The sequence below is a fragment of the Strigops habroptila genome, chromosome 3 (genome assembly GCF_004027225.2).
Source record: "Strigops habroptila isolate Jane chromosome 3, bStrHab1.2.pri, whole genome shotgun sequence".
NCBI classification, from domain to species: Eukaryota; Metazoa; Chordata; class Aves; order Psittaciformes; family Psittacidae; genus Strigops; species Strigops habroptila.
Window position 1 is genome coordinate 10,061,976 of NC_044279.2, and position 24,588 is coordinate 10,086,563.

The 24,588-nt window shown below is 37.5% G+C and overlaps 1 protein-coding gene across 9 annotated transcripts in view; it reads left to right on the forward strand.

Moving 5' to 3' along the window:
• PCLO (piccolo presynaptic cytomatrix protein) overlaps positions 1-24,588 on the forward strand; it is a 351,165-nt gene that overhangs the window by 152,150 nt on the left and 174,427 nt on the right. For all 9 annotated transcript variants that reach the window (XR_003990563.1, XR_003990564.1, XM_030479514.1 and 6 more), the window contains exons 4-6: positions 8,295-9,590; positions 14,797-19,855; positions 20,230-22,244. Coding sequence is in view for 7 of the 9 variants with exons in the window: in XM_030479514.1 (XP_030335374.1) it covers positions 8,295-9,590; positions 14,797-19,855; positions 20,230-22,244 (8,370 nt within the window). In the remaining 2 variants the exon portion in view is untranslated. The remainder of the gene's footprint in view (positions 1-8,294; positions 9,591-14,796; positions 19,856-20,229; positions 22,245-24,588) is intronic.

Consider the following 24,588-nt stretch of genomic DNA (forward strand, 5'->3'; position numbering starts at 1 on the left):
GCTGCAGTATTTACAACTCTCTTCCTTCAACAGTTGACGTGGGAGAGAAAGAAGAAATCATTAGCAACAACAAACCACATGGCAAAGTTCCATAAGTGCTTTCATTTTTTTCTGGAGCCAAAGCAAAATCTTAGGGCATTAGGAATAATTTGCTGATTGCTTTATTACTCTACAAAATAGACCTTTTTATTTAACATTTTAGATTTTGAAACCTTCTGGCTGAATAAAATGTTACAGTTTCTGGTGCCACGGTATTAGTTTTTAGCACATTCACAGAATCGCATAATGGTTGCAGTTGAAAGGGACCTGTGGAGGTCATCAGGCTTTGTTTGATAATCATAAGGCAGAAAAGAATTTCTTGGGATGTACCGTTAAAAACAAAGGTAGACTGTTTGTTTGGCAGGTTTTTGATCTCTTATGCTGTTGTTATCAGTCCAGCATCCAAGATGTGTTTATTCAGAAATTCAAAGTCCCTGAAAGCTTCTGTTAGTGAGTAAACGTGGACTTAAATGGTAGACATTAAGGATAAGGAAGAACAAAAAAGGAGGGGAAGATCCAATTAGTGGTTTCACATAGGCACTGCAGCAAGAAAAAAGTCCCAGAGTGGATTCTGGGGACATAACTATGCACCCAGTGTACTGGTCAATCTCATTGCTGTTGCGCATTCCTCTGTACTTTTATTTGTTGCCCTATCTTCCACCTCAAGATTCAAGGTGATATTGATTAAGTCAGCTGTAGACATACGTAACTCATCTGATCAGCTACACTCTTGCCCTGTAGTCAGTGGACACAAACAGACACTTTCAAGGTACCAGTCTTTTTATCTAATGTCCTGTGATAGGTGAGATTAACAGCCTTCTAAATGATCCTCGTTTTCTCCATTGAAGGTAGAAGTTACCAACCACAACTATAGATGTCTACACAATACACATCCACAGTTTAGTGGAAATCCTGCTTTCTCCACTGCTCAGGTAGCGCGTACTCCAGTGTTTTGAACAATGCTAATCTAAAAATCAGATTTAACGGCCTAAAGAAAAAGTGTTAAGTTAGACCTCATTGAGTAATTATACAGTATTTCCAATAAACTTGAATTTATGTGATTTGAATATGTCTTCTAATATTCTGGAATGTTTCTTTCTCCCTCCCTCTAAAAGCGTGAAATATATTGCCATTATGAGATGCTGGAAGATGCTTAAGGCAACTGAAGGCAAAAAAAATCAAGAGGTAATTTTTAAGGGATTTAATGTCAGTTTTACTCCAAAGAGTTTTATTGTAAAGATGGCAAGCTAAAACAGCCTTCAGAAATTTATGATTCCTTTTATTAGAAATGCTTTATTTCCTTCAGTAATGATTATAAGTCCCATAATCTAAGACAGAAGATTGTGGACTGCAGCCATAGAATAAAATAGATTTTACTTTTATTGCTGCCTATCAGACACCAAATAAAAAAAGTGCCTTACAACAGTATGCAGAAATGGCAACTCATTGAGCAGATTATATGCTAAAGTATCACAGTTCAGAACAAATACCAGCACTGGCAGTGGCAGTTTTCTGTTTCACTTCAAAGTTCACATAAAGAGAAGTTTCATTCTATTTTTATTTTGGTATTAGTTGTGTGTTCCAATACACCAACCAAAGTCTTTTAAGACTTTTGTGTATATGGAATCATAGAATCACAGAATGGTTAGGGTTGGAAAGGACCTTAAGATCATCTAGTTCCAACCCCCCTGCCATGGGCAGAGACACCTTCCACTAGACCAGGTTGCTCATTATGCCATAAGTGAGCTGCTAATCCTGAATAGCAATCATTGTCTTCAGGAGCTATGCACACCAGTAGCCAGGAACCATATAGCAGTAAAAATAGGTATGAGTCTCTCACAACTTTTTTGCTATACTGTCTTCCCAGTGGCAACAGAAATAAATATTTAATATTAACTTTTTTATCATGTCAGGTTTTGTGTCTTTTAATGTATACACCAACATAAGCAGTGGTAACTGAGCATGTGCATAATTCTGCAATGAAAACAGTTATAAATAACATTTTGTTTCATAGTTGTGATGGCTTAAAAGTGATCTTACCAATAATCTGAGATGCTGAGATAACTTGGTCTTCCTCAGTGATGTACTAGAAGCCTTTATTTGAGAAAGAGATAAAAGCTGGTCATCTTTTTGCATTGTTCAGATAACAATCTCGGCTTGATTGCAACTTCAAACACACAAAAAAATAGGCATTCTCAAGCTAACAAAGTAATTCCTTCTCCTTCTGTTGACAAACTTCTTTATTCTGCAGGAATTTTAGCTGGGTTTTGTTTTCCGTTGACTCTTTACATTTACCTGAACCAGCTTTTGTGGATCTCTATGATCTCTCTTTTGTGGCTGAAAGATAGCTTAACATTTAAAGTGAGCTAAATGCTATGAATCTATTTATTAATGCTAATAATATAATGCATTCTGCTCATGAGCACTTTTACAGGAAGGCAGTTTGTAAACCTGGTAGGATTTCATGAATCATTAAGTGATTTTGTTGGCAATCATATCATATATTAAAATCAGCTGCATTTCTCCCTGCTACCACTCCTCTTGTATCGTACTCCAAACTGCAAATCACTAATAGCAAGGAAGGTCTTCTAGTTTCAAACCTAAATTTATCCATAGACAATTTATATCCATTTGGTTTTCAGCCAGTATACCTTTCATCCTACATAAGTCATATTTATGGGATTCATTTCCCTAGTTTATATTAGGCATATTCTTTTAACCACTTCTCCAAAGTCAGCCATCTGACTAGACTGACCATTTGTTTGCACATCCTTTCTCCACTTGGGGTGAAATCCCAAAATATGCTTAAGATCCTACGTGACATTTTAGACAAAATTTATGTGTATAAATTCAGAAGAATGACCCTGGAAAACTGCTTGTGACCTCCACAAGCATACAGTATCTGTGAAAACTTTTCTATATTTTCCTAAATCTGGACACCCCAGAGGCTCAACTGTGGACCCTGTGTCTTCCAAGCTGGCTGCTTAGGCAGTTGCCTCCTGGCCTAACGCTCTGGATAGAGAAGAGTATGGGGGGTTTGTATTTCATTTTGGTATTTTTTTCTCCTGCCAGATATGCAGTCTGATTTGGTGGTTATGCTATGAATACATATGTCCCTCTATCATTCTGTGCAATGGTGGTGGTAACTTTTTTACATGTAACTCTACCAATTTGCCTATTATTTCCCCTAAAAGTAGGAGTGTGTTCATTTCCTGCTGACATTTGCTTCTGTTCAGTCTCACTATTATAAAAATTCAAGATTAAAGCACATATTATGTGGACCATACCTTTAACTCTGAATCTTAACTGCACTGTGGATATCTTTTTATCTACAATGATACCAAACATTTTGTTGCTTGTTTAAATTTCCTTTGCAGAATTTGACTTAGCTCAATTTTTGGAAATTCTTTCCTCACCCCTGTTCTTTCTGATCTTCAAGATGGAGTTTGCTATGCTCATCAAGTTGCTTTTCCTCTCTGGATGGGCTATTTTCTATGATTTTGTTAATTGGCTTATTCATGTGGGATCTTGGAAACATGCTGTACAAGTTTGCGAAAATAAAAACCAAATCAATTAAAAATAAATATCCAAGGTAAAACTATCTTAGAGTCTCAGAACAAATATTTTATAGTAGTATTTATACCAGAGATGTCTTAGTTTTAAATGTATGTTTATAACATTTTCGAAGAAACATATTCAAATCTATGCTTAGGAAAAAAGAAGATGTAATAAGATGTAAGACTGCCTGCATTGCTTCTCCCCCTGTTTTGTTTATGAGGTAATTAGAGAGAAAGAGTGTGCTTTTCTTTTCATAGAAAAGAAATATATTCTGAATATATTTCATATATTCAGGGTTTTAATAAATTAGCATATTTTTTTGATAAAGATTCTGGTTTGCAATGTGATTATTTTAGTGAAATCAGAAATCGATTAATTTTACAGGGATTTATTTCTTAATGCTTTTTTCATTCCTGTGTTGGTTTTATGATTTTGTTTTACTGAGAGCAGTGAAGAGGAAGAATTAGGAAGGGATAAATCATAAAATCATAGAATTGGGTTGGAAGGGACCTTAGATATCATCTAGTTGCATCCTCTGCCATGGGCAGGGATGCCTTCCACTAGACCAGGTTGCTCAAAGCCCCATCCAACTTCGCCTTGAACATTGCCAGGGGTGGTGCATAAAAAAATGATCTAAGCATGACAAAGTAAGTAGTTGGTTGGTATCTAATGAAACTAAAGAATTTGCCTTCTGAAGTAACTTAGAGATATTTTATGGGAAGAGGCGTTTGTTTTTACCTTCACAAATATAGTAAGTACTTTGAGTTACTTTCAGCTAGAGAAAAACTCTAGTTTACTAATCAGCATTTTCCAAGAGTGTGTAATGAATTTATCAACATACTGTAATAAAAAAATCCTTGACTAGCAGGGAGATGGAACAGCTGACCTATTATTTTCAATATGAAATTATCTAACATTGTGGTATGTGAATACAAAAGCAAAGGACTGAAGTGCTGAGCTCTTGCATGACAAATGAAAAGTAGACATTCACAATGAACGTTAAATGTTTGCCCTTTTCATGATGACATTTATTTATTATGAAACTGAGTGAGAAGAATATTTTGACACAGCTACTTTCTTCAGTCCAGCAATATGGGGTTGTAAGGATTGCTGGGAGAGAGGCATGGATTCATCATGTTAGAGCACGCTAGTATCACTTGTGATGCCAATAATAGTGTCTACTGCTAATTCAGGAACCAAAGGCTGTGAAGAATTCTGTAAAGAACTAAGAAGATTTATCTAGTGAAGACTGCGAAAAGAACATGATTTCCATTTCCCACGTCCTAATAAATTTGGGTTGACAGGCTAACTGGAAAGATCGCCTTAGGGAAAAGCTTGCATTCAGGGCATGAGGTTAACTGAGGAGAAGACAAGTCTAAAACTGAGGCATATGACTTCATGGTACAAAATTTGATTTTACAGAGAACCATCCTGACAGACAATCAGGAGCTAGAGGGCTGGTGATATAAGAAGATTCTTGTTGACTCTTTTGTGATCAAATATCCACATGATTATAAAAATTTAGACTGGAATTTAAAACACATAGCCTGAGAGAAGTATTTGCCATGCTGTATAACAACACTAAATAATTAAAGTGGTAAATAGATGCAAATAGAACAAAAGTCCAAGAGGACAATGCAAGGTTCATTAAATTACTGTGTAGCTGGACAGTTCCAGGCCATTTCACTAGCATCACTTGCACCAATATAGCAAGGAGGCAAGACTGAGACTCCCATCTCTTGACAAGATTTAGCATGGTTTGCCAATTTGCTCATCATTACCTTGCTTTGCTCATGTGTAATTGTAATTGTTTTTAAGAGACTTGTTCTACTATGTGCTCAGACCAAAGCACAGTCCTGGAGCTGAAGAACTTCACTCCAGGGATGAGACACTGAATAGGGACAGTGAGCAAAGCTGAGAGGAAATAGTGTCTGAGTAACTGTTTTGGTCTTTAAACACTTAATACTATTTCTAAAGTTGCTAAAGTTACTATAGGCAGTTCAAAGAACTGAATCTGTGAAGGATTTAAATGAGGGAAGTGACTTGATGAATCTGAGACAAAGCAAGTGTATGAACAGTGTGAGTAGGCTGCAGCTGAAGAGATACTAAATGGGATCTACATAATCAGCACAGCTAGGAGAAGTAATAAGAGACAAATGTGGATGTATAGAAAAGAAACAAACATAGAAACTCCAGAAACTGGACTATTTATGCTAAATGTTATCTAGTATATTTAGTCACTTACAGACTCCTGATCATACTAACATCATGTTTTTCTCTGGGCCAAATTTCTTTTCTGGTGTGTTGCTTTTATCTTAAGTTTATGAAAGACAGTTCACAACATACTTACAGCTTCTAATATTGTTTTCTAGGAAAAAAAAAATGTTGCTGTCCATAAAAATGTAGTATAGTAAAATTTCCAGAGAGAAGAGAATTGCAAAAGAACTAAGTTATATTTACACATTCTTTAAAAAATAAGTTACTTTTATTTGCATTTCTTGATTAGTGCTTCCCAGATAAATGACATGTAGTTGGACTACTTTAAGTCCTAATAATCTTCCCTAGAGGTTTTTGTTTTAATGCTTTTTTCCACAGAAAAATCAAACCTAAATTGTATTTATAGACAGCTACATTCAGTTTGCAGTTGTAAAGGGCATAGTGCCTATTAGTAACAATTGTTAGATTACCTGAATGATAAAGTATGCATTCTTGCATTTCTTGTGCCTAGATCAAAATTTGTCAAAGAAAATCACTTAATACATTAAATAGCCTCCTTTTAATTGCTTTTCAACAGAACTAACCCACATGAGTTCACATGCAATTGTCATTTCAGCTGCAATTCTTGTAATTTATATTTCACTTATTAACTTAATCGGCTATTTTTTTCAAAGAGGCAGCATCATAGTGGTGATTTGATTATTTAAAAAACAATTAAAAAGCAAGGGAATTGTAAAGCCTTTTAACAATGGGGTTTGGATCTGGACTATGCAGATACACTTCATAATTTGGGGTTTTGGTAGATTTTAGATTCTAAAAAGCATTTGAAACCAGCTGATCTCAAAACCCCTTAATTTCTAAAAGTACCAAAAATCTGGGCACACCCACTGTGTGGAGAAGCTTTACTAAACACCAATGCACTCAGAAATATTCTGGCTGGGATGTGAGAGCTGAGCACATAAGCTCATCATTAGACAGAAATAGAGGGATGCTTTGCTTCTGTTTAGCTATTTTAAAAGGTCATTTGTGGTCATCACCACATTTGTATCACTCTCAGAGATCCCTTATCAATGACAATACACTGGCATCACCAGCTGTTAAGTACTGTTTGGAGGAAAACCTGCTAGTGCATTTGTTGAAGTTAGGCCCCTCTTTACACTGAAAAGGGCAGGTTATGGTGTCAGAAGGAGGCCAGGGAGTCTGGTGCTTACACCTTGTCATTCGGGCATCCTTTTGCAGGTAGGGGCAGAGCTTGAGTTCCAGTTTCTGCTTTTTTTGTTACTTCATTTATTACTGTACTACTTGTTAATATAAAATGCACGAATGTTTCTGAGGTTGCACACTTCTGCCAGAAAGCCCTTCTTGTGACTAAATGCCACCTCTTCTGGTCAACTGGTATTCTAAAATATTCAATGGTATATAACTGGTCAGTCATCTGCACTATCCTAATATCAGCAATAGTATTATTTATATAATTACTAACAGAACACTTTTGCTCTGTTTTTCATGTGCTTCATATTCAGTAGGTCACCAAGTTCTCTAAATCAGAGAAATACAAAAACTGAATTGCTGAGATCTTCCATCATCACATTTAAAGTAGTTAAAACTAAGCATACAAAGATTTTAATGTATGGCATAGACCTCTTATCCTCCAGTGAAGCTCATGTCGAAGTAGTGAAGTAAAGCTTCATTGTCTAGTATAGTATCCAGAAGATTCTGGGCTTTTTCTTTCCTTCCAGTACTTTTCTGTGTTTAAATTGCCCTTTTGCTATTCTAAAGAATCTATATCCCAAATCCCACTAGAAACAGTCTGAAAACTCCCCTCATACAGTAGCTAGGCAACTAGCAACAAGATCTTTTGCACAGATATAAGCATTTGTCCTTTTTTTTCTGATTTCTGGGAAGAAAAGTAAAAAGCAACCAGCGTGCAGCAGGGATTTAGCAGTAAAGAGAGCAGACAGGTGATCTTCCTTTTAGGTTACAGTCATATTAAATTAATACACTGATACGTATACAGGAATTCATGAGGGGAAGGTGGCTTCTGAGGAAAACCACAAAGAGCCATGAATCGCAGTTGCTCACCGTTTACTCAAATTTACAAAATTAGAGGGACCTATTAATAGATTATAGAGGCTTTAGAAAACAGTAGGTGTTAGAAATATATGAGTGAGCTTTGTACATAAAGGTCAACAATACTTTGGACCAATGTAATTACCATTAGTTTTCACAGTGTTTATATTTAGATTTAGATTGTATTTATATTTGTTCGGCTCAGCCTTCTGGAACCTGGCATGCTTCATTTCCATTAGAAAAATGTTATGGATCTTCCTGCAAGAGCAGCAAAGAAAGAAAATAATTTCTCAGTATGCATAGCATTCAGATTAAAAGTATTCAACTGTATCAGTTGAAAAAAAAACCAACATATAATTTTACTGATAAGCTTTCAAATCAAGTAACTTCATATGTTTGTTCTATCACAGGTACAGGAATGGCTGTGCTTAAACTGCCAGACCCAAAGGGCAATGTCAGGACAACTTGGGGATATGAGCAAGGTCCCACTTCCGAAAACAGGCCCTTCACATCCAGTATCCAAACTACCTGCCACTCCACAAAAACAGCCTGTGCCTGCTGTCTCACATTCCCCTCAGAAGACTTCCACACCGCCTACTCCAGCAGCAGCAAAACCAAAAGAAGAACCAGGCGTTCAGAAGGAAGTTCCAAAACTTCCACAGGGGAGATTGGAAAAAACGTTGTCAGCAGATAAAATCCAACAAGGAATTCAGAAAGAAGATGCAAAACATAAGCAGGGAAAACTTATCAAGACACCCTCAGCTGATAAAATCCAACGCGTTTCTCAGAAGGAAGACCCAAGACTCCAGCAAACAAAACTGACAAAGACAGCCTCATCTGATAGAATTTTGCATGGAGTTCAGAAGGAGGATGCAAAATTTCAAGAGGCAAAACTGGCAAAGACATCCTCAGCTGATAAAATTTTGCATGGAGTTCAAAAGGAAGACCTGAAACTTCAGGAGGCAAAATTGGCAAAGGTACACTCAGCTGACAAAATTTTGCATGGAGTTCAAAAGGAAGACCTGAAACTTCAAGAGGCAAAATTAGCAAAGGTACCCTCAGCTGACAAAATTTTACATGGAATTCACAAAGAAGACCCAAAACTCCAACAGTTGAAAATGGCAAAGGCACTGTCAGCTGACAAAATCCAGCCTTCAGCTCAGAAGGAAGATGCACAACTTCAGGAGGTCAAATTGTCAAAGGCAGTTTCAGTTGATAAAATCCAACATGGAATTCAGAAAGAAGATCCAAAACTTCAAGATGAGAAAATCATGAAAACTTCATCAGTGGAGAAAATCCAACAGGAGGCTCAAAAAGAAGAATCAAAACTTCAGCAAGGGAAACTGTCAAAGACACTTTCAGCAGATAAAATTCCTGCAACAGTAAGTTCAGACCAAAAGAAACCCCAGAGCACATTGGAAGAAGATAAAAAACCTGTGCTCCCAGAAAAGAGCACACCACATCCAGAGGACAAAAAAGAACAAATTACAGCTGAGACTAAAGACCATGCTGCTGAACAGAAAGCAGAAGTTGATGCCCCTTGCAAGGGTCTGCAAGCTAAGAAGCAAGAGGATGTTAAGAAAGGTTTGACAACTGGTATTTCACAAATGGTTTTGAAAGCAGAAAAAGCTCAGGAAGAAGAAATTCCTGTTCAAGCAGCACCTGTGCCAGGAACTGACCATGTGGAAGCAGTGAAAGAAAAAACAGTAAGTGACTTTCTATCTCCACCCCCATTCTCTCTTGCTATAATTTAGAATCTGACCCTCTATGTCTTCTGTTCTTTATTGTTATTCTCTGTAAGGGATGATTCTAAATGATAAAATCAATGACTCCTGTTGAGTGAAAGTTTCACCAGTTAGTTCTATGCTCTACATTCAACTTTTCAACACCTCTTGCATGATTTTCAGTCTCAAGCAGTTAAGCATTTGAAACCAAATAAAAGTTCTTGTTTAATCATTTTTCCAATATTCCTGATTTATTTACTTGCTTCTATAAACTCTCTGGACTTTGGAGTTTAGTTGTTGAAATTCAAGTGTTTTCATCATTCTTAATCCCAAAAGGGAATAATCTGTGATGTTAAGGTGTACAGTGTTCTCCAATATCAAAATGTAACAAACATTGGAGGAACACTGTGATGCCTGAACATAGTATGTTGAAGAATGCAACCTTTAAATCATTTAACTATTTTATTTGCTTATCTCATATGAACAAGTACTTTTCAGTAGAGTTCTTGGTGGGCTTTTAAGTCAGATGAATGGATGAGTTTATGACAGCATGTACTAGAGGTCTGCATTTCTTAAATAAATGCATTTTCTGGATGTGAAGTCACCAAGCCACTTTGTCAGCTGAAGTGAATAATATATACAATTTGTTGAGAAATTAAAAATGATGGGGTTTTTTTATATCAGCACCACAAATTGAGTGCTGAATTCTACATTATGAAAGTAGAAGTAGGTTTAGAAGTGTTTAACCTTTGCCAAAATTATGTTTTCAAATAATCCCAGTCAAAAAGACGAAGGGTGGGTTTTTTTAGGTTTTGTTGCTTGGTGGAGTTTTTTGGGGTTTGGGCGTTTTTTTTTTTTTCTTTGTATTTCTTTTCTTCCCCTTCCCCTCCTTGTGATAAGCAAGGCATTTGGGAAAAATATTCTGAATCAGAAATTGCACTGTGGAAAATATTACTATTTTTATAAACTATGTTTCCTGTCTGAATTATAGTATCAAGAAGTATGGTGTCCCCTGATTGTACTGAGGGAATCTCTGAATTATGCTTAGAGTAACATAGCCAGTAATCTTGCCTTCTGGAATAAACAAGAAGATAATCTGAGAAAATCCTATATCAATTTTTTTTACTTCATGTCAGAATAACCAAAGAAGTAGACTGAATTCTGTTACTGTTGTTAAAAATTTGTGGGGTTTTTTCTGTTGAAGAAAATTTGTAAGGAATAAATTTCATTTGGTCATTTTTTAATGTTCTTTAAGGAGGTGAAAGCAAAATCTGAGATACATATATTCGATTTCCATCTCTGATAGCAACAAATTTTAACTCTAGATTAATTAGTGATTTCAAATCTGGCACACTCTTATTTCACTTACTTACATTTTATTTCCTCCCACTGCCTTCTAACTGAAATCAGAAATTCTTGAGCAATACCATGAATAGTGATTATCTTTCTTTTGCTTTTGTTATCATGTTATAGGTAAGTTTGAAGCAATTGCCTATAGTTTGTAAAGCAGAAGTTTCATGAAAAATACCAAACAACCCATACATATCTGCTTGTACATATTTTTAAAATTAGAACACTCTGAAATACAAATCAGAATTGAGTGAATGAAAAAAGCAATAGCTTTTTTTACAGAACGGAATTTTTCCCGCTTTTTTCCCCTTTTTGCTTCTTGGAAAAATCCTAAAAAAATAAATTGAAAAATTAAGAAGCAGCTCAAATTGTTCAAAATTAAAAAAAAAAAAGAGGCTGGTGCCTTGCCTTGCTGCTACTTCATAATACTAACTCTTATTTACTTTTATTTTTGGTTATTGAAGTATTTCAATGTCCTCCATGCTGTACATCAAACACCCTTCTAACAATTCTTCCCAAGAGAGCATGTGACAGAAGCAGAAGAGGAGATAACAATTTAGATATCAGACATTGATTCCATTTCAGTGGGTAAAGGACAATATCTAGAAATTGAAGAATATATTTTATGTGTATTTCAGGACAGAATTGTATGAAGGCTTTCAGGTAGTTCTATTTTTAATAGGGATGCGAGGGAAAACCTAATACTTTCTGCACTTGACAAAGTGCTGATGCCGTTTTATATCCAGAGCTCTGCCAATGGTAATTACTAACTCGTGCAGTATTCAAATGAGATAAGTTAATAATATTATCCTCATTTTTCACTAATAAAAAAACAGGTAGCAACACCCTAAAGACATGGAGAGGCTAAAGTTGTGATCCAGTACAATCTGTAGAATGCTTCTTAACAAATCACAGATATCAGTGTTTACAAATTTGGCAATGATGCTGTCTTTATAGAAGTGATGGCCAATCGTAGAAAATAAATTAGCAGTCATTTAAGAACAGATGTAGCTAATAGCAATAGCCTAGTTCTGAGGATGCAGGAAAAAGGGTAAAGAAGCACGAAGACCAAATATTATTTATTGTAAGTTACATGCATATGATCTCAAAATATGATGTGCAGGATAATTTTTGCATGATGTATCATAGGGCAGACAACTACACATAGAAAAATAATAGAAAATATATTCGTATTGTGGTAGCCTTAAAAAAGAAAGTTGGATTTTCACATGATAATTATTTCTAGTGATAAAAGAAGTCCCTCCTTATTGTAGATATTCTTCTTCCTCTTACTGTACAAATAGCAGTTTTTCCTGTATTCAGTTTCCTGTTATTCATAGCAGTGATGTTATGGCATACACAGAGGTTTAACAACAGGATGGGCAATACCGATATTGCCATCTCCCCTGGTTTGGTCATTAACCAGATACTACACAAAGGACTCGCAGATAGTGGCATCATCGCAAATTACAAGGAGAATGGCTAAAGCTGTTCCACAACTGATTGTTGTCTACCTATTTCTGAGCTTAACTATTTAGCTGATGGCTTCTGTCTCTGCTTTAAAAGTAACTGTATCACTTCATCTCCCTGGGGAGAGCTAAGATCTGGCAAGTTTACTTTCACTAGATGGATACAGTCTGTCCATTAATTCCTGGGAGACCTTCTGATATTAAACACTCTTTGGATTTTCCCCTTAAACACTTTCTTCTTTAATAAAGGGAACAAAAACATAACAATAACATACAAACCCTAAAATTTTTAAATATGCCTCATAGCTGACTTTTAATGAAGAATGTATATAATTCTGCTATTAAGGGCTGTAGAATATCGAAGAGTAAATTTTTCAAAATAGTTAAGTGCTGAAGTGTTTAAGTGTTGATGACATCCCAAAGTTGTTTGGTGTACTATAGATTTCTCCATATTTATATATTAACCACAGGCTTGTCATTAGAGTTGTCCTTAGAAATTCTTGTTATCATATTTGATTTTTAATTGCAATGGATTTTGCTCTGATATCAGATATCTGTGTTTATCATATTGGGTACAATATTGGTAAGAACAGGTGTAGTTTATATTCAAGTTAGTATCTGATTTTGCAAAGTATGGCATTAATTACTAACATGAAATAGAAATTACTTAATAAAATATTAATTCTTAGATTACTGTAATATTAGTGTTTTAATGTAGGGTTATGTGAAGAGTTATATACCTATAGGCAAGAATAGGTATTTTGAATCTAAATTAAATAATGAAAAAACCTGGCTGGTTTTTAAAAATGAGACAACTGACAATAACAAATATTTGGTTTATGATATTTTGGCATTAAAAATAACTTTAATATGAATAAACATTTGAAAATATTTGTAACTGATACCAGTTTAACATGAGTGTAAATGTACTTTTGAGTTATACTTAACTATCGTTATCATTTTCTTAATGTATTTATTTGACAGTAATTTTTCTAACTCAGCATTTTGCCAAGCAAGTTGGTAAATTAAAGCTTTAAATAAATGGTTTGCTGTACTTCTGAAGTCATTGACTTTGGTTAGCAAAGACAAATGCTACCTATTTGTGTTATTGAGGACCATAACAAATCTGAAGGTCACCTCATATTATTAAAATCAGGAGACTTTGGGATGCTTGTTCTCAAATTGCTAGCGGAGGTAAGGACATTTTGTAAGATTGTCAGCTGACAGCTCAGGTGACCTGTCATTTAGAGAATGAGCTGTTTTGTTAGCCAAATGTTGAGGTACTTTCACCAAGTACAGAGCATTCCACTGTTGAGAGAAGCAGGAATGGAACTCCAGTGTGGACATACTTGCTGTAGGATATTACTGGTATTTTTGTTATCTAAAGAAGGAAATAGAGGTGCATGTCATTCAGAATTATATAGAAGGATCTGGAAGCTAGGAGATTGACTAAGGGTGTTTAATTAGGGATGAGAATGGAAACATTGGTTATGATGCTGTGTCAGGTATGCCTGCCTTCTTTGCTTCCTCATTTCTTTTGATCAATATCTGACCATTATGCTTTCGTCCCTGCAATTGTAGTTCCCTACCAGTAGCTTACCTCTGCATTACAAATGTACTGAGAATCTTCTTCTTTATGAGGTACTCAGAAAGTGTTTGTACAATGCTGAATTGCAGATATAGAGACATTCCAAATTGCATTAAATCATGCTTCAATACTCCATGTATTCTGTTTCGTGTTACAATGTGTAACACTTACATCACCAAAACTGAACCATAGGTCCAAAATTTGAAATGACTGACATATTGCTAAAAATTATAAAATATTAAATGGGCAAAAAAAGAGCAGAGCTCAGAAATACTGCAGGTGACATTTGGCAAGCTATATTACTTTGTATCTGGAACTATGTAGGCAGTTTTGAACCACAGGTAGTTACAGTCTTCATTTAAATTAACCCCCAAACAACTTGTCCCATGCATATGTGAACAAATGATAGATTATCATTAGTAAGTGTTCTGAAAAAAATTGAATGCAGTATTTGCTTATATTGAAAAATAGAAGGTCATCTTAAAACTAATAAAATCAGTTACAATGAATAAAATCAGTGGACAGCCACGCAAAGCATACTTAGATTCAATGCAGAAACTTAAAATCTGACGAACTTGTGGTATTATTTTAATAGCTTTGAATAACAAAATTAGTATTCAGTCTTTTATGGTTTAAAATAATTATTCTTGGCATCATATTTTTTCATCTGAGACATTAACTCATCTTTTAGAAAAAAAAATCCCACATGTATTTAATTGCCTGGAGACATTAAGAATTTATATATAAATATATACACACACGTATGTATTTATTTTTTTAGGAAAAGGAGGATGACAAATCAGACACATCAAGCTCTCAGCAACAGAAAAGTCCACAAGGTCTGAGTGACACCGGGTATTCTTCTGATGGGATATCAAGTTCACTTGGTGAAATTCCAAGTCATATCCCCAGTGATGAAAAGGATTTACTCAGAGAATCTCATAAAAAAGATACTGTTTCACAAGAAAGTCCACCAAGCCCCTCAGATCTAGCTAAATTGGAAAGTACTGTACTATCTATTCTGGAAGCTCAGGCAAGTACACTTTCTGATGAAAAATCTGTGAACAACAAAGAGCTTTATGAAATGTATGGTGAACAGACAAAGGATCAACATAAACCAAAGCCTTTGCCAGTCACTCCAGAATTTTACAGTTCAGATGAGGAAGACTTAGAAGCTATTCAAGAATGTGAAAGAACCATTGTAGAAGATGGTAAGGGAAGTGCTTCCTCCCAGGCAGACTACAAGGAAGAAGATGAAGGAGATGACATATTGGCAAGAAGACAACGCTATGATTCTGTGGAAGACAGCAGTGAGAGTGAAAACTCACCTGTCCCAAGGAGAAAAAGAAGAGCTAGTATAGGTTCTTCAAGCAGTGATGAGTACAAACGAGATGACAGTCAGGGATCAGGTGATGAGGAAGACTTCATTAGAAAACAGATTATAGAGATGAGTGCTGATGAAGATGCCTCAGGTTCTGAAGATGATGAGTTCATTAGAAGTCAACTCAAAGAGATCAGTGTAACTGAAAGCCAAAGGAAAGAAGAAGTGAAAAGCAAAGCCAAAGGAACAGCTGGAAAACATAGAAGAATGACACGGAAAAGCAGTGCAGGCTATGACGAGGATGCAGGAAGAAGACATTCATGGCATGATGATGATGATGAGACTTTTGATGAAAGCCCAGAGCCAAAATACAGGGAAACTAAAAGTCAAGACAGTGAAGAACTTGCAGTAACTGGAGGAGGAGGCCTTCGGCGTTTCAAAACAATAGAATTAAATAGTACAATAACAAACAAATATTCTCAAGCATCCGAACAACAGAAAGGTATTTTATATTTTGACGAAGAGCCTGAGCTAGAGATGGAGAGTCTTACCGATTCACCAGAAGACAGATCTAGAGGAGAAGGGTCTTCTAGTTTACACGCTTCTAGTTTCACACCAGGTACGTCTCCTACTTCAGTGTCATCACTTGATGAAGATAGTGACAGCAGTCCTAGTCACAAAAAACTGGGAGGGGAGAGCAAACAACAGCGCAAAGCCAGACATCGGTCACATGGTCCTCTTCTTCCAACTATTGAAGATTCTTCAGAAGAAGAAGAACTACGGGAAGAGGAAGAACTGCTAAAGGAACAAGAGAAACAGCGTGAATTAGAACAGCAACAAAGAAAAAGTTCAAGCAAAAAATCTAAAAAGGACAAGGATGAACTAAGAGCTCAGAGAAGAAGAGAACGTCCAAAGACTCCACCAAGTAATCTTTCTCCCATTGAAGATGCATCTCCAACAGAAGAATTACGACAAGCAGCAGAAATGGAAGAGCTGCACAGATCTTCCTGTTCTGAATATTCACCTAGTATTGAGTCAGATCCGGAAGGATTTGAGATCAGCCCAGAAAAAATAATAGAAGTACAAAAAGTTTACAAATTGCCTACTGCTGTCTCTCTCTACTCACCAACAGATGAACAACCAATTGGACTCCCAAAAGAAGAAAATGGTCAAAAGACATTGAAAAGTGCTGAAGAGGTATATGAGGAGATGATGCATAAGTCCAAGTCATTTCAAATTGCAAATGAAAAAGATGAAGTATTTGAAAAAGAATCTTTATATGGTGGAATGCTAATAGAGGATTATATTTACGAATCTTTAGTAGAGGATACTTACAATGGAACTATTGATACCAATCTTGTCATGAGACAAGATGAGAGCAATGATTATATACAACAGAGAGGAAAAGAGAAAAAAATAAGAGCTTCAGAGCAGATCTATGAGGAACCACAGAAAATTACTGATCTACAGAAAGACTACTATGGTGTTGAGACTTTACATTCCATGATGCCTCAAGAAGATATTGTTTCTAGTTCTTACATTATCCCAGAAAGTCATGAAATAGTTGTATTAGACAGCACAGTAACTTCCACCACTGAGGAAAAGCAGTTGTTAGATGCAGAAGCTGCTTATGAAGAGCTTATGAAAAGACAGAGAATGCAGCTAACCCCAGGGTCCAGTCCAACACAACCAACTTCAGGTTTTGTTCCCACATCTGATACACAGGTATCTAGTGTTGGAGAAACAGTGGATAGTACATCCTTAACATCAAGCACTACTTCAGCAATCTCAGATGTATCACCTGTCAGTAGCACAGCACTTTCTATTCCAGATGTTAAAATAACACAGCATTTTACAGCAGAGGAAATTGAAGATGAATACTTAACAGATTATGCCAGAGAAATTCAAGAAATAATTTCTCATGAAACATCAATGTTGACATACTCTGAGACATCAGAAGGTGCTGCATCAATATTACCTTCTGATACAGCTTCCTTAACATCATCTACATCTTCAGTTTGTACCACAGATAGTTCATCACCTATAGACAGTGCAACCACAGGTTATGTAGATACAGCAGATGCTGTATGTAAGCTAGCAGATTCTGAAGGTGTCAGGATAATAACCCAAGTTCCCTTAACATCTACAAAAGAGTACTATGAAGTGAGCATGCCTTATGAATCTATTGCTGAAGCCACTAAAAAGCCATCTATAGCATCAGATAAGGAAAGTGTGGATCAACCTGCAGTTTGTTTGCCTGAAACTGCACCTTCAGTAGTGGCAACTACAGTTATAAAACCCAAGCAATATGCAGATGATACCATTACCTTTGATACCTCCAAATCAGAAAAGGAAGCAGCTAGGATAATTAAAAGTACGGTAGAGGCTGGCACTGTCAAAATTCATCATGAAGATTCACACAAAGAATTGGGTGTTGGTATGACAAGGATTAATTTGATTAGCACTGCATCTGAGCAGCCACCTGTATGTGTCGTGTCAGTACCAGTTACAGAGCCTGCATCAGAAACATCTTCTGTACCTACTCCCAGTGTTGTAAGTAAGACCAGCATGGTCTCTGTGCCTTCCTCAGCTCCTGCTATAACAGCCAAAGTATTCTCGCTTTTTAGAAGCTCTTCTTTGGATTCTCCTGCACAACCTTCTCCACCCTCACCTCCTCCTCCTCCACCACTTCCTCCACCACCATTACCTCCACCTATTTTACCCAAGCCAGCCATTTATCCCAAAAAGAAGTCACAGATTAAGACTCCAGCAGCAACAGCTCCCACAGTGGTACCTTCAGTCACAAGTGTTCCAACACTAGAGTCCACTGCTGTATTAAAGAATCATGTGGTACCTATCACAAAAACATACACCCCAACACCACCTCCTGTACCACCCAAACCATCCTCCATTCCAGCAGGGCTTGTTTTCAGTCACAGGCCCACTGAAGTAACCAAACCTCCAATTGCTCCTAAACCAGCAGTTCCTCCACTCCCAATAGCTGTTCATAAGCCAGCAGAAACACAGCCCAAACCAATAGGTTTGTCATTGACTTCAAGTATGACTCTGAATTTGGTCCCTGCAACTGAATACAAAATAGCGTCTCCCACTTCCCCTTTGTCTCCACACTCTAACAAATCTTCACCAAGGTTGACAAAACCCTCACAGGAAACCTATGTTGTCATCACATTGCCATCTGAGCCTGGAACTCCCACAGAAGCTATAACTAGTCAGGCTGTTACCAGCTGGCCTTTAGAACCACCTTCTACAGAACAGATTCCCCAGCCTATGCAAGCAATTTTTACTCCACCCATGAAAACTATGGAAATTCAAAGTATGGCGGATCAGAGTATGTATATTTCAGGTGCTTTGCAAGCTATTCCAGCCACAACACAGGCAACTTTTGAAAAAATGCCTGGTTTAAAATCAGAAGTAGTAACAACAGAGGTAACCAAGACCACAGTGTCTGTGGTTAAGGGCCCAGTGCCCGGTTTTGGTTTAGGTAGTGTTGCTATTACTATACCTCCAGAGCCACTACACATAGGAGATCAACCCAGGTATAGAGAGAATGGAAGATTCCATCCACTGGGCGATGTCATAGATCTTCGCACTTTGACTAAGATGGATATTGAAATGAGAGACAGCTGTATGGATCTGTCTGCTGTTTCCGTGGATGTGAGAAGGCAAATGCCACCAAGTGATTCATGTGGGCGGCCAGTAAGTACTGTCCAGCCAGCTATAATAAATCTTAGTACTACATGCGTTGCTGATCCTTCTCTGTCTGTAGTCACTGAGACAGTAACTGTAGTGACCTGCACTGCCACTGTAAGCTACACTGCCAGTACAGGCAGCCTTGTGGATCTGGGGCATGCGATGACAACGCCGCTGCAGCTAACAACAGCAAAGCATTTTGAGCCTGCATACAGAGTAACAGGCAGCCAGGCATTCTCTGCAGGTAGACATGAAGTGCCAATAAATTTATCCCTAGGTAGTGCAACCCATGCAGTGACATGGGCTACCACAAAGCCTGTTACTGTACCACCTGTTGGTGTTACAAATGGTTGGACTGATCTCTCCACTGCTCAGGAGCCTATGGAGAGTGGAGCAGTTGACCTTAGCACTACAAAATCCCACAGAACAGTAGTAACAATGGATGAAGCTACTTCAGATATCATAACAACAGTGATAGAAGATGATGAAAAGCCTGTGGATCTGACTGCAGGGAGAAGAGCTGTCTGCTGTGATATGGTTTATAAATTGCCATTTGGTAGGAGCTGTACAGCACAGCAGCCACCAACTACACTTCCTGAAGATCGCTTTGGTTACAGAGATGACCATTATCAGTATGATCGTTCAGGATCATATGGCTACCGAGGAGTGGGAGGTATGAAACCATCTATGTCTGACACAAATTTATCGGAAGCTGGACTGTTTGCCTACAAAAGCAAGAATAGCTTTGATTATCGAGTTGGGGCAACTGATGCAGCAGTAGATCTTACTTCTGGAAGAGTTACTACAGGTCAGTATGACACAGCAGCAGATCTTTCTTTGAAATATAATTTTGATGTTCCTCACCTCATTTCAGGATAATTTTTTTATTATTTTTCCCCTCCTTCTGTTGTTTTGTTTTCTTTTGGACAGTGTGACAAATTATTCTGGATTACACATGTTTTTCATTTCTTCATTTCACATATATGTTTTGCACAGAGGTGCCTGCATGTGCCTGCATGTTCAGAAATGCTGTTTCCTTCACATCTAAACTAGATCATTAACCTGAAGATTTGCATGCAGTTTCCCCTTCCTATTTAATTCATCAAGATGGGATGACTTTCAGAATCCGCAAAGCAGCATTTTTTTGTGGGACTGGACTGTAACTTTGCCCTGTAATTTCAGGTGAGGTTATGGATTACTCAAGCAAGACTACTGGTCCTTATCCAGAGACTCGGCAGGTGATTTCTGGCATCGGGCTCAGTACACCACAGTATTCCCAAGCAAGAATGGTATCATCTTTGGGTTCCCAGTTTGGTGTTGGAAGTGTTTTAAGATCATCCAATGGTGTTGTTTATTCTTCAGTAGCGACTCCAATCCCATCTACATTTGCCATCACTACACAACCCGGTTCTATTTTTAGTACATCTGTCAGAGATTTACCTGCTCTCCAGACAATTGACTCGGTGCCTTCTTTATCAACTTTGCAACAAAGTCAACCTCTCCCAAGATCATACAGTTTCTTGACAACAGTGGCAGCTGAAAAAGATAGTGCAATTACTGCCGTTGAGATGGAGACAGGGTTACCACCTCTTACTATAGAAACTATTACCACTGAGCCAACCAGCTTGATACCCACTTTAACTACAGCATCTGAAGTTTATACAGATGTAATTGAAGATGAGGTTGCCCTTCTCATTGCCCCTGAAGAAGGCAAACAGCAGCAGCTTGACTTGGAGCGAGAACTTCTTGAGCTTGAGAAAATTAAGCAGCAGCGCTTTGCAGAAGAGCTGGAATGGGAACGTCAGGAAATTCAAAGATTTAGGGAACAAGAAAAGTTTATGGTGCAAAAAAAGCTTGAGGAGTTGCAATCCATGAAACATCATCTCCTATTTCAACAAGAGGAGGAACGACAAGCTCAGTTTATGATGAGGCAAGAGACATTAGCCCAGCAGCAGTTGCAGCTTGAACAATTCCAACAACTTCAACAACAGCTCCACCAACAGTTGGAGGAGCAAAAAATTCGTCAAATATATCAGTATGGTTATGACCCTTCGGGAACTGGCTCGCCACAAGCTACCACAGATCAAACACTTTTGGAAGGACAATATGCAACCACAGAAAATGGCCAGTTTTGGCCTGCTGATGATGCAACCACTACAGCTTCGGGAGTGCTGGGTATTGAAATTCCACAAAGCCAAACATGGTATACAGTACAGTCTGATGGCATTACCCAGTACATACCCAGGTCTGGTATCCTAAGCTCTGCTTCAGAAATGTCTCTTAAGGATATTGATGTTAGAGAGGAGAAGCAATTGAAAAAGAGAAGTTCTATGCCAAAATTACGTGGTCCATATGAGGAGCTTGAGGAGACCTTGGAAGAAGAGCCCCGGTGCTTCAAAAAGATAGTGGACAGTGGAGTGCAAACTGATGATGAAGACGGAGCAGACAGAGGTTATACAAATAGGAGACGAAGAAATAAGAAGAGTGTTGATACAAGTGTTCAGACGGATGATGAAGATCAAGATGAATGGGATCTTTCTAGCAGATCCAGAAGGAAGCCTCGTGTAGGGAAATACAGTGAGAGTACTGCTGAGGCAGACAAAGCTAAACAATTCTCCAAAGTATCTAGTATTGCAGTTCAGACAGTGGCAGAGATTTCGGTACAAACAGAACCTGTAGGAACAATAAGAACGCCTTCAATCAGGGCCCGTTTGGATGCTAAGGTTGAAATCATAAAACACATTTCAGCTCCAGAAAAGACATATAAAGGAGAAAGTTTGGGATGTCAAACAGAGACAGAGTCAGATACTCAAAGTCCCCAGTATCTGTCAGCTTCATCTCCTCAGAAAGATAAAAAACGCCCAACACCATTAGAGATAGGATACTCATCCCACCTTCGTCCAGACTCCACACTGCAGGTAGTCCCTTCCCCTCCCAAATCTCCCAAAGTTCTCTATTCACCCATTTCACCCGTTTCACCAAGCAAAGTTCTAGAGTCAGCATTTGTACCCTATGAAAAACCCATCACTGATGACATCAGCCCTCAGAAGATGCTGCATGCTGACATTGCCAAAGTTCCTCCATCAAGCCCAAAGGCGGCAAAGATGATGCAACGCTCTATGTCTGACCCTAAGCCCCTGAGTCCCACAGCAGAAGACAGTTCAAGAGCTCAGTTTCAGTACACTGAGGGTTACATGGTAAGAAGTACTTGCTTTTTTTTAATTTTTATTCTTTTTTTTAATATGCAGTTCTACAGTTATCAGTACTGCATGAAGGCTGACACAGTCATTTGCAGTACCTGTGAATGTAGTCTTTTTGCACACCTTGCTGAAAAGTCCCAAGGAATGTCTGCTGTCTAAAGCAATGGTTATTTGCTTCATTGCTTTCCCTGGAAATAAAAGAATCCATATTACAGCCTTACTAAGATTCAGAAAAAAACCTACAACAAAGTCATGTTCAGAATTTGGAAGGCTCTTTATGTTTTACATAAAGTGGTTAGCACCAATTCTTCAGAAAATGAAAACCATTTTCCTTCTAATCATACAATACCCAGGTCATGGCACGTTCTGCAGTGCATTTACCTTGAAATTACTGCATGTGCTTTCTGAGAAGTAGCTAACACCAGATTTATAATTACCTGAGTTAGCTGTCTTTTTTGACCCTCATGAGGTTTCTTGGCTATTTGTAACTCTGTGGGTGATCTTCTGTCTCCCAGCCCAAAAGTTCTCATACCACAAAGCCATGTGTTTGTTTGTTTTGGATAAGGAGGATTATCAAGAAGTTATGCAAGTGTCGAGGGCTGTTTTTTGTGGGGTTGGAGGAGGCAATTTTGAATGAGGATGACATCATCAGGACAAAGTTTTCATTTTTGCAGTATTTCTTTTCCTTGAGAAGTGAGAAGTAAGATTTCTGATTTGGGAATCACTCTGTTATTTATTAACAACAGAAAGAAGTCCTGGCTAAAAAAAATTACCTTTATAATTTAACATGTTCTTCGCTGTCCAAGTCCATTCCCTTCTATCAGTTGCAGGATCAGTATCTTATTTGTCAGAGGTCTGCATGAGTTGCCATTCAGGTTCTTCAGCAATTTCTATCTTTTATATTTAGTCATCTGAGAATACATGAGTGATTAGTACAGGCTGGATAGAATAAAGAGGGTTTGTTCTTTGTGTTTTGTAATTTGTAGTGGCTTTCAAATGCAGAATTAGCTGGTTATGCCCTCCAAGGCTCCCACTGTAAGCAGTTTCTGCAGCTTCACATATTTGTGCAGATATTAAATGCTGCAACTGATTGGAAAACAGTACTTGGAGTTTTGAAGGGATAACTGTAGTCATGACATTGACACTCCATATAAACATCATTCCCTATTTCAGGATTAGTACACTGGGGAAATTATAGCACGAACACTAAAGTTTCATGTAGAGTGTTTGGAACAGGTTGTCAGCATCAAAAAAGTTGTGGAAGCCACCCAACTGGAAGTGATACTTTGCAAAGATACCTAATTTTCCTGTTTTGTGAGCTTTGTGCCACTTGAGCTCCCAGTGGCAGTGAGCTCTCCAGTATTGACTTTGATAGGCTGTCTAGCAGTCCAGTGTGGTACGATTCCACAGAGTGCAATGGTTTCCATGAGGGCACTGGAAAATGTTAGTAGAATTTGGAAGTGGAGATTGAATTTCGTCCAGCAGCAATAAGAAATCGTGAGTACCTGTCTAGTTTAATAAAGAAATAGCATTACACCAGTGCATCACAGAATCAAGTCACATGTCAGTCACAGTCAACTTGGACACTTGTACACATCACATACATGTAATCAAAGACGGAAGTTGTCTTCCTTTTGCCTTTGATTGCAAAATGCCTCCTCAGCTAAACTGAAGCAAATTGCAGAAGGTCTTCCACGTGAGCTGTCACACACATACAACATCTACAGCTAAGCAGTGCATAAAGACTCAGCAGAAATGTTTGTATTCATTAAACTAATGCAAAGACACATCTGTCAACAGCCTGTCAGCTTCGGGGTAGAAATTGTACATTTAAGCTTCAACACTTAGAACAAATTCTATCAATCTGTTTATTAAGAGAGTTAACAGACTTTTTTTGAAATTTTTATTTAATGTGAGTTGCCATAATTGTAAGGCAAATATAATTCAAATTGTATACTGTAGTAAAAAAGTTAGTGATTTCAAGCAAAATCCCTAAAGACTGTGCTTTATTTAGATAAGAATCGCAGGATTTCGTCTATTGCTCTAGTAAGAGCAGAAGTTATTTTTTTATGGATTTTATAACTGTAAATTTGTTTAAATGACATAAATTTGAAAGTAATGAAAACAAAACACATGAATCTGTATATCTGTATTTTATGTTCTATGGTATTTTAAAGCTTTCAATTCTAAAACTGAAGGTTAGGATTTCAGTGATTTGGGCTGCCATTTGCTGTGCCAGACGTGTTATACATCTGGGCACTGAACAGAGGAAACAAGCTAGTTGCTCCCAGTAGAATTAAAACCTTCCATGTATCATATCCATGATGTTTTGCTTCTTTAT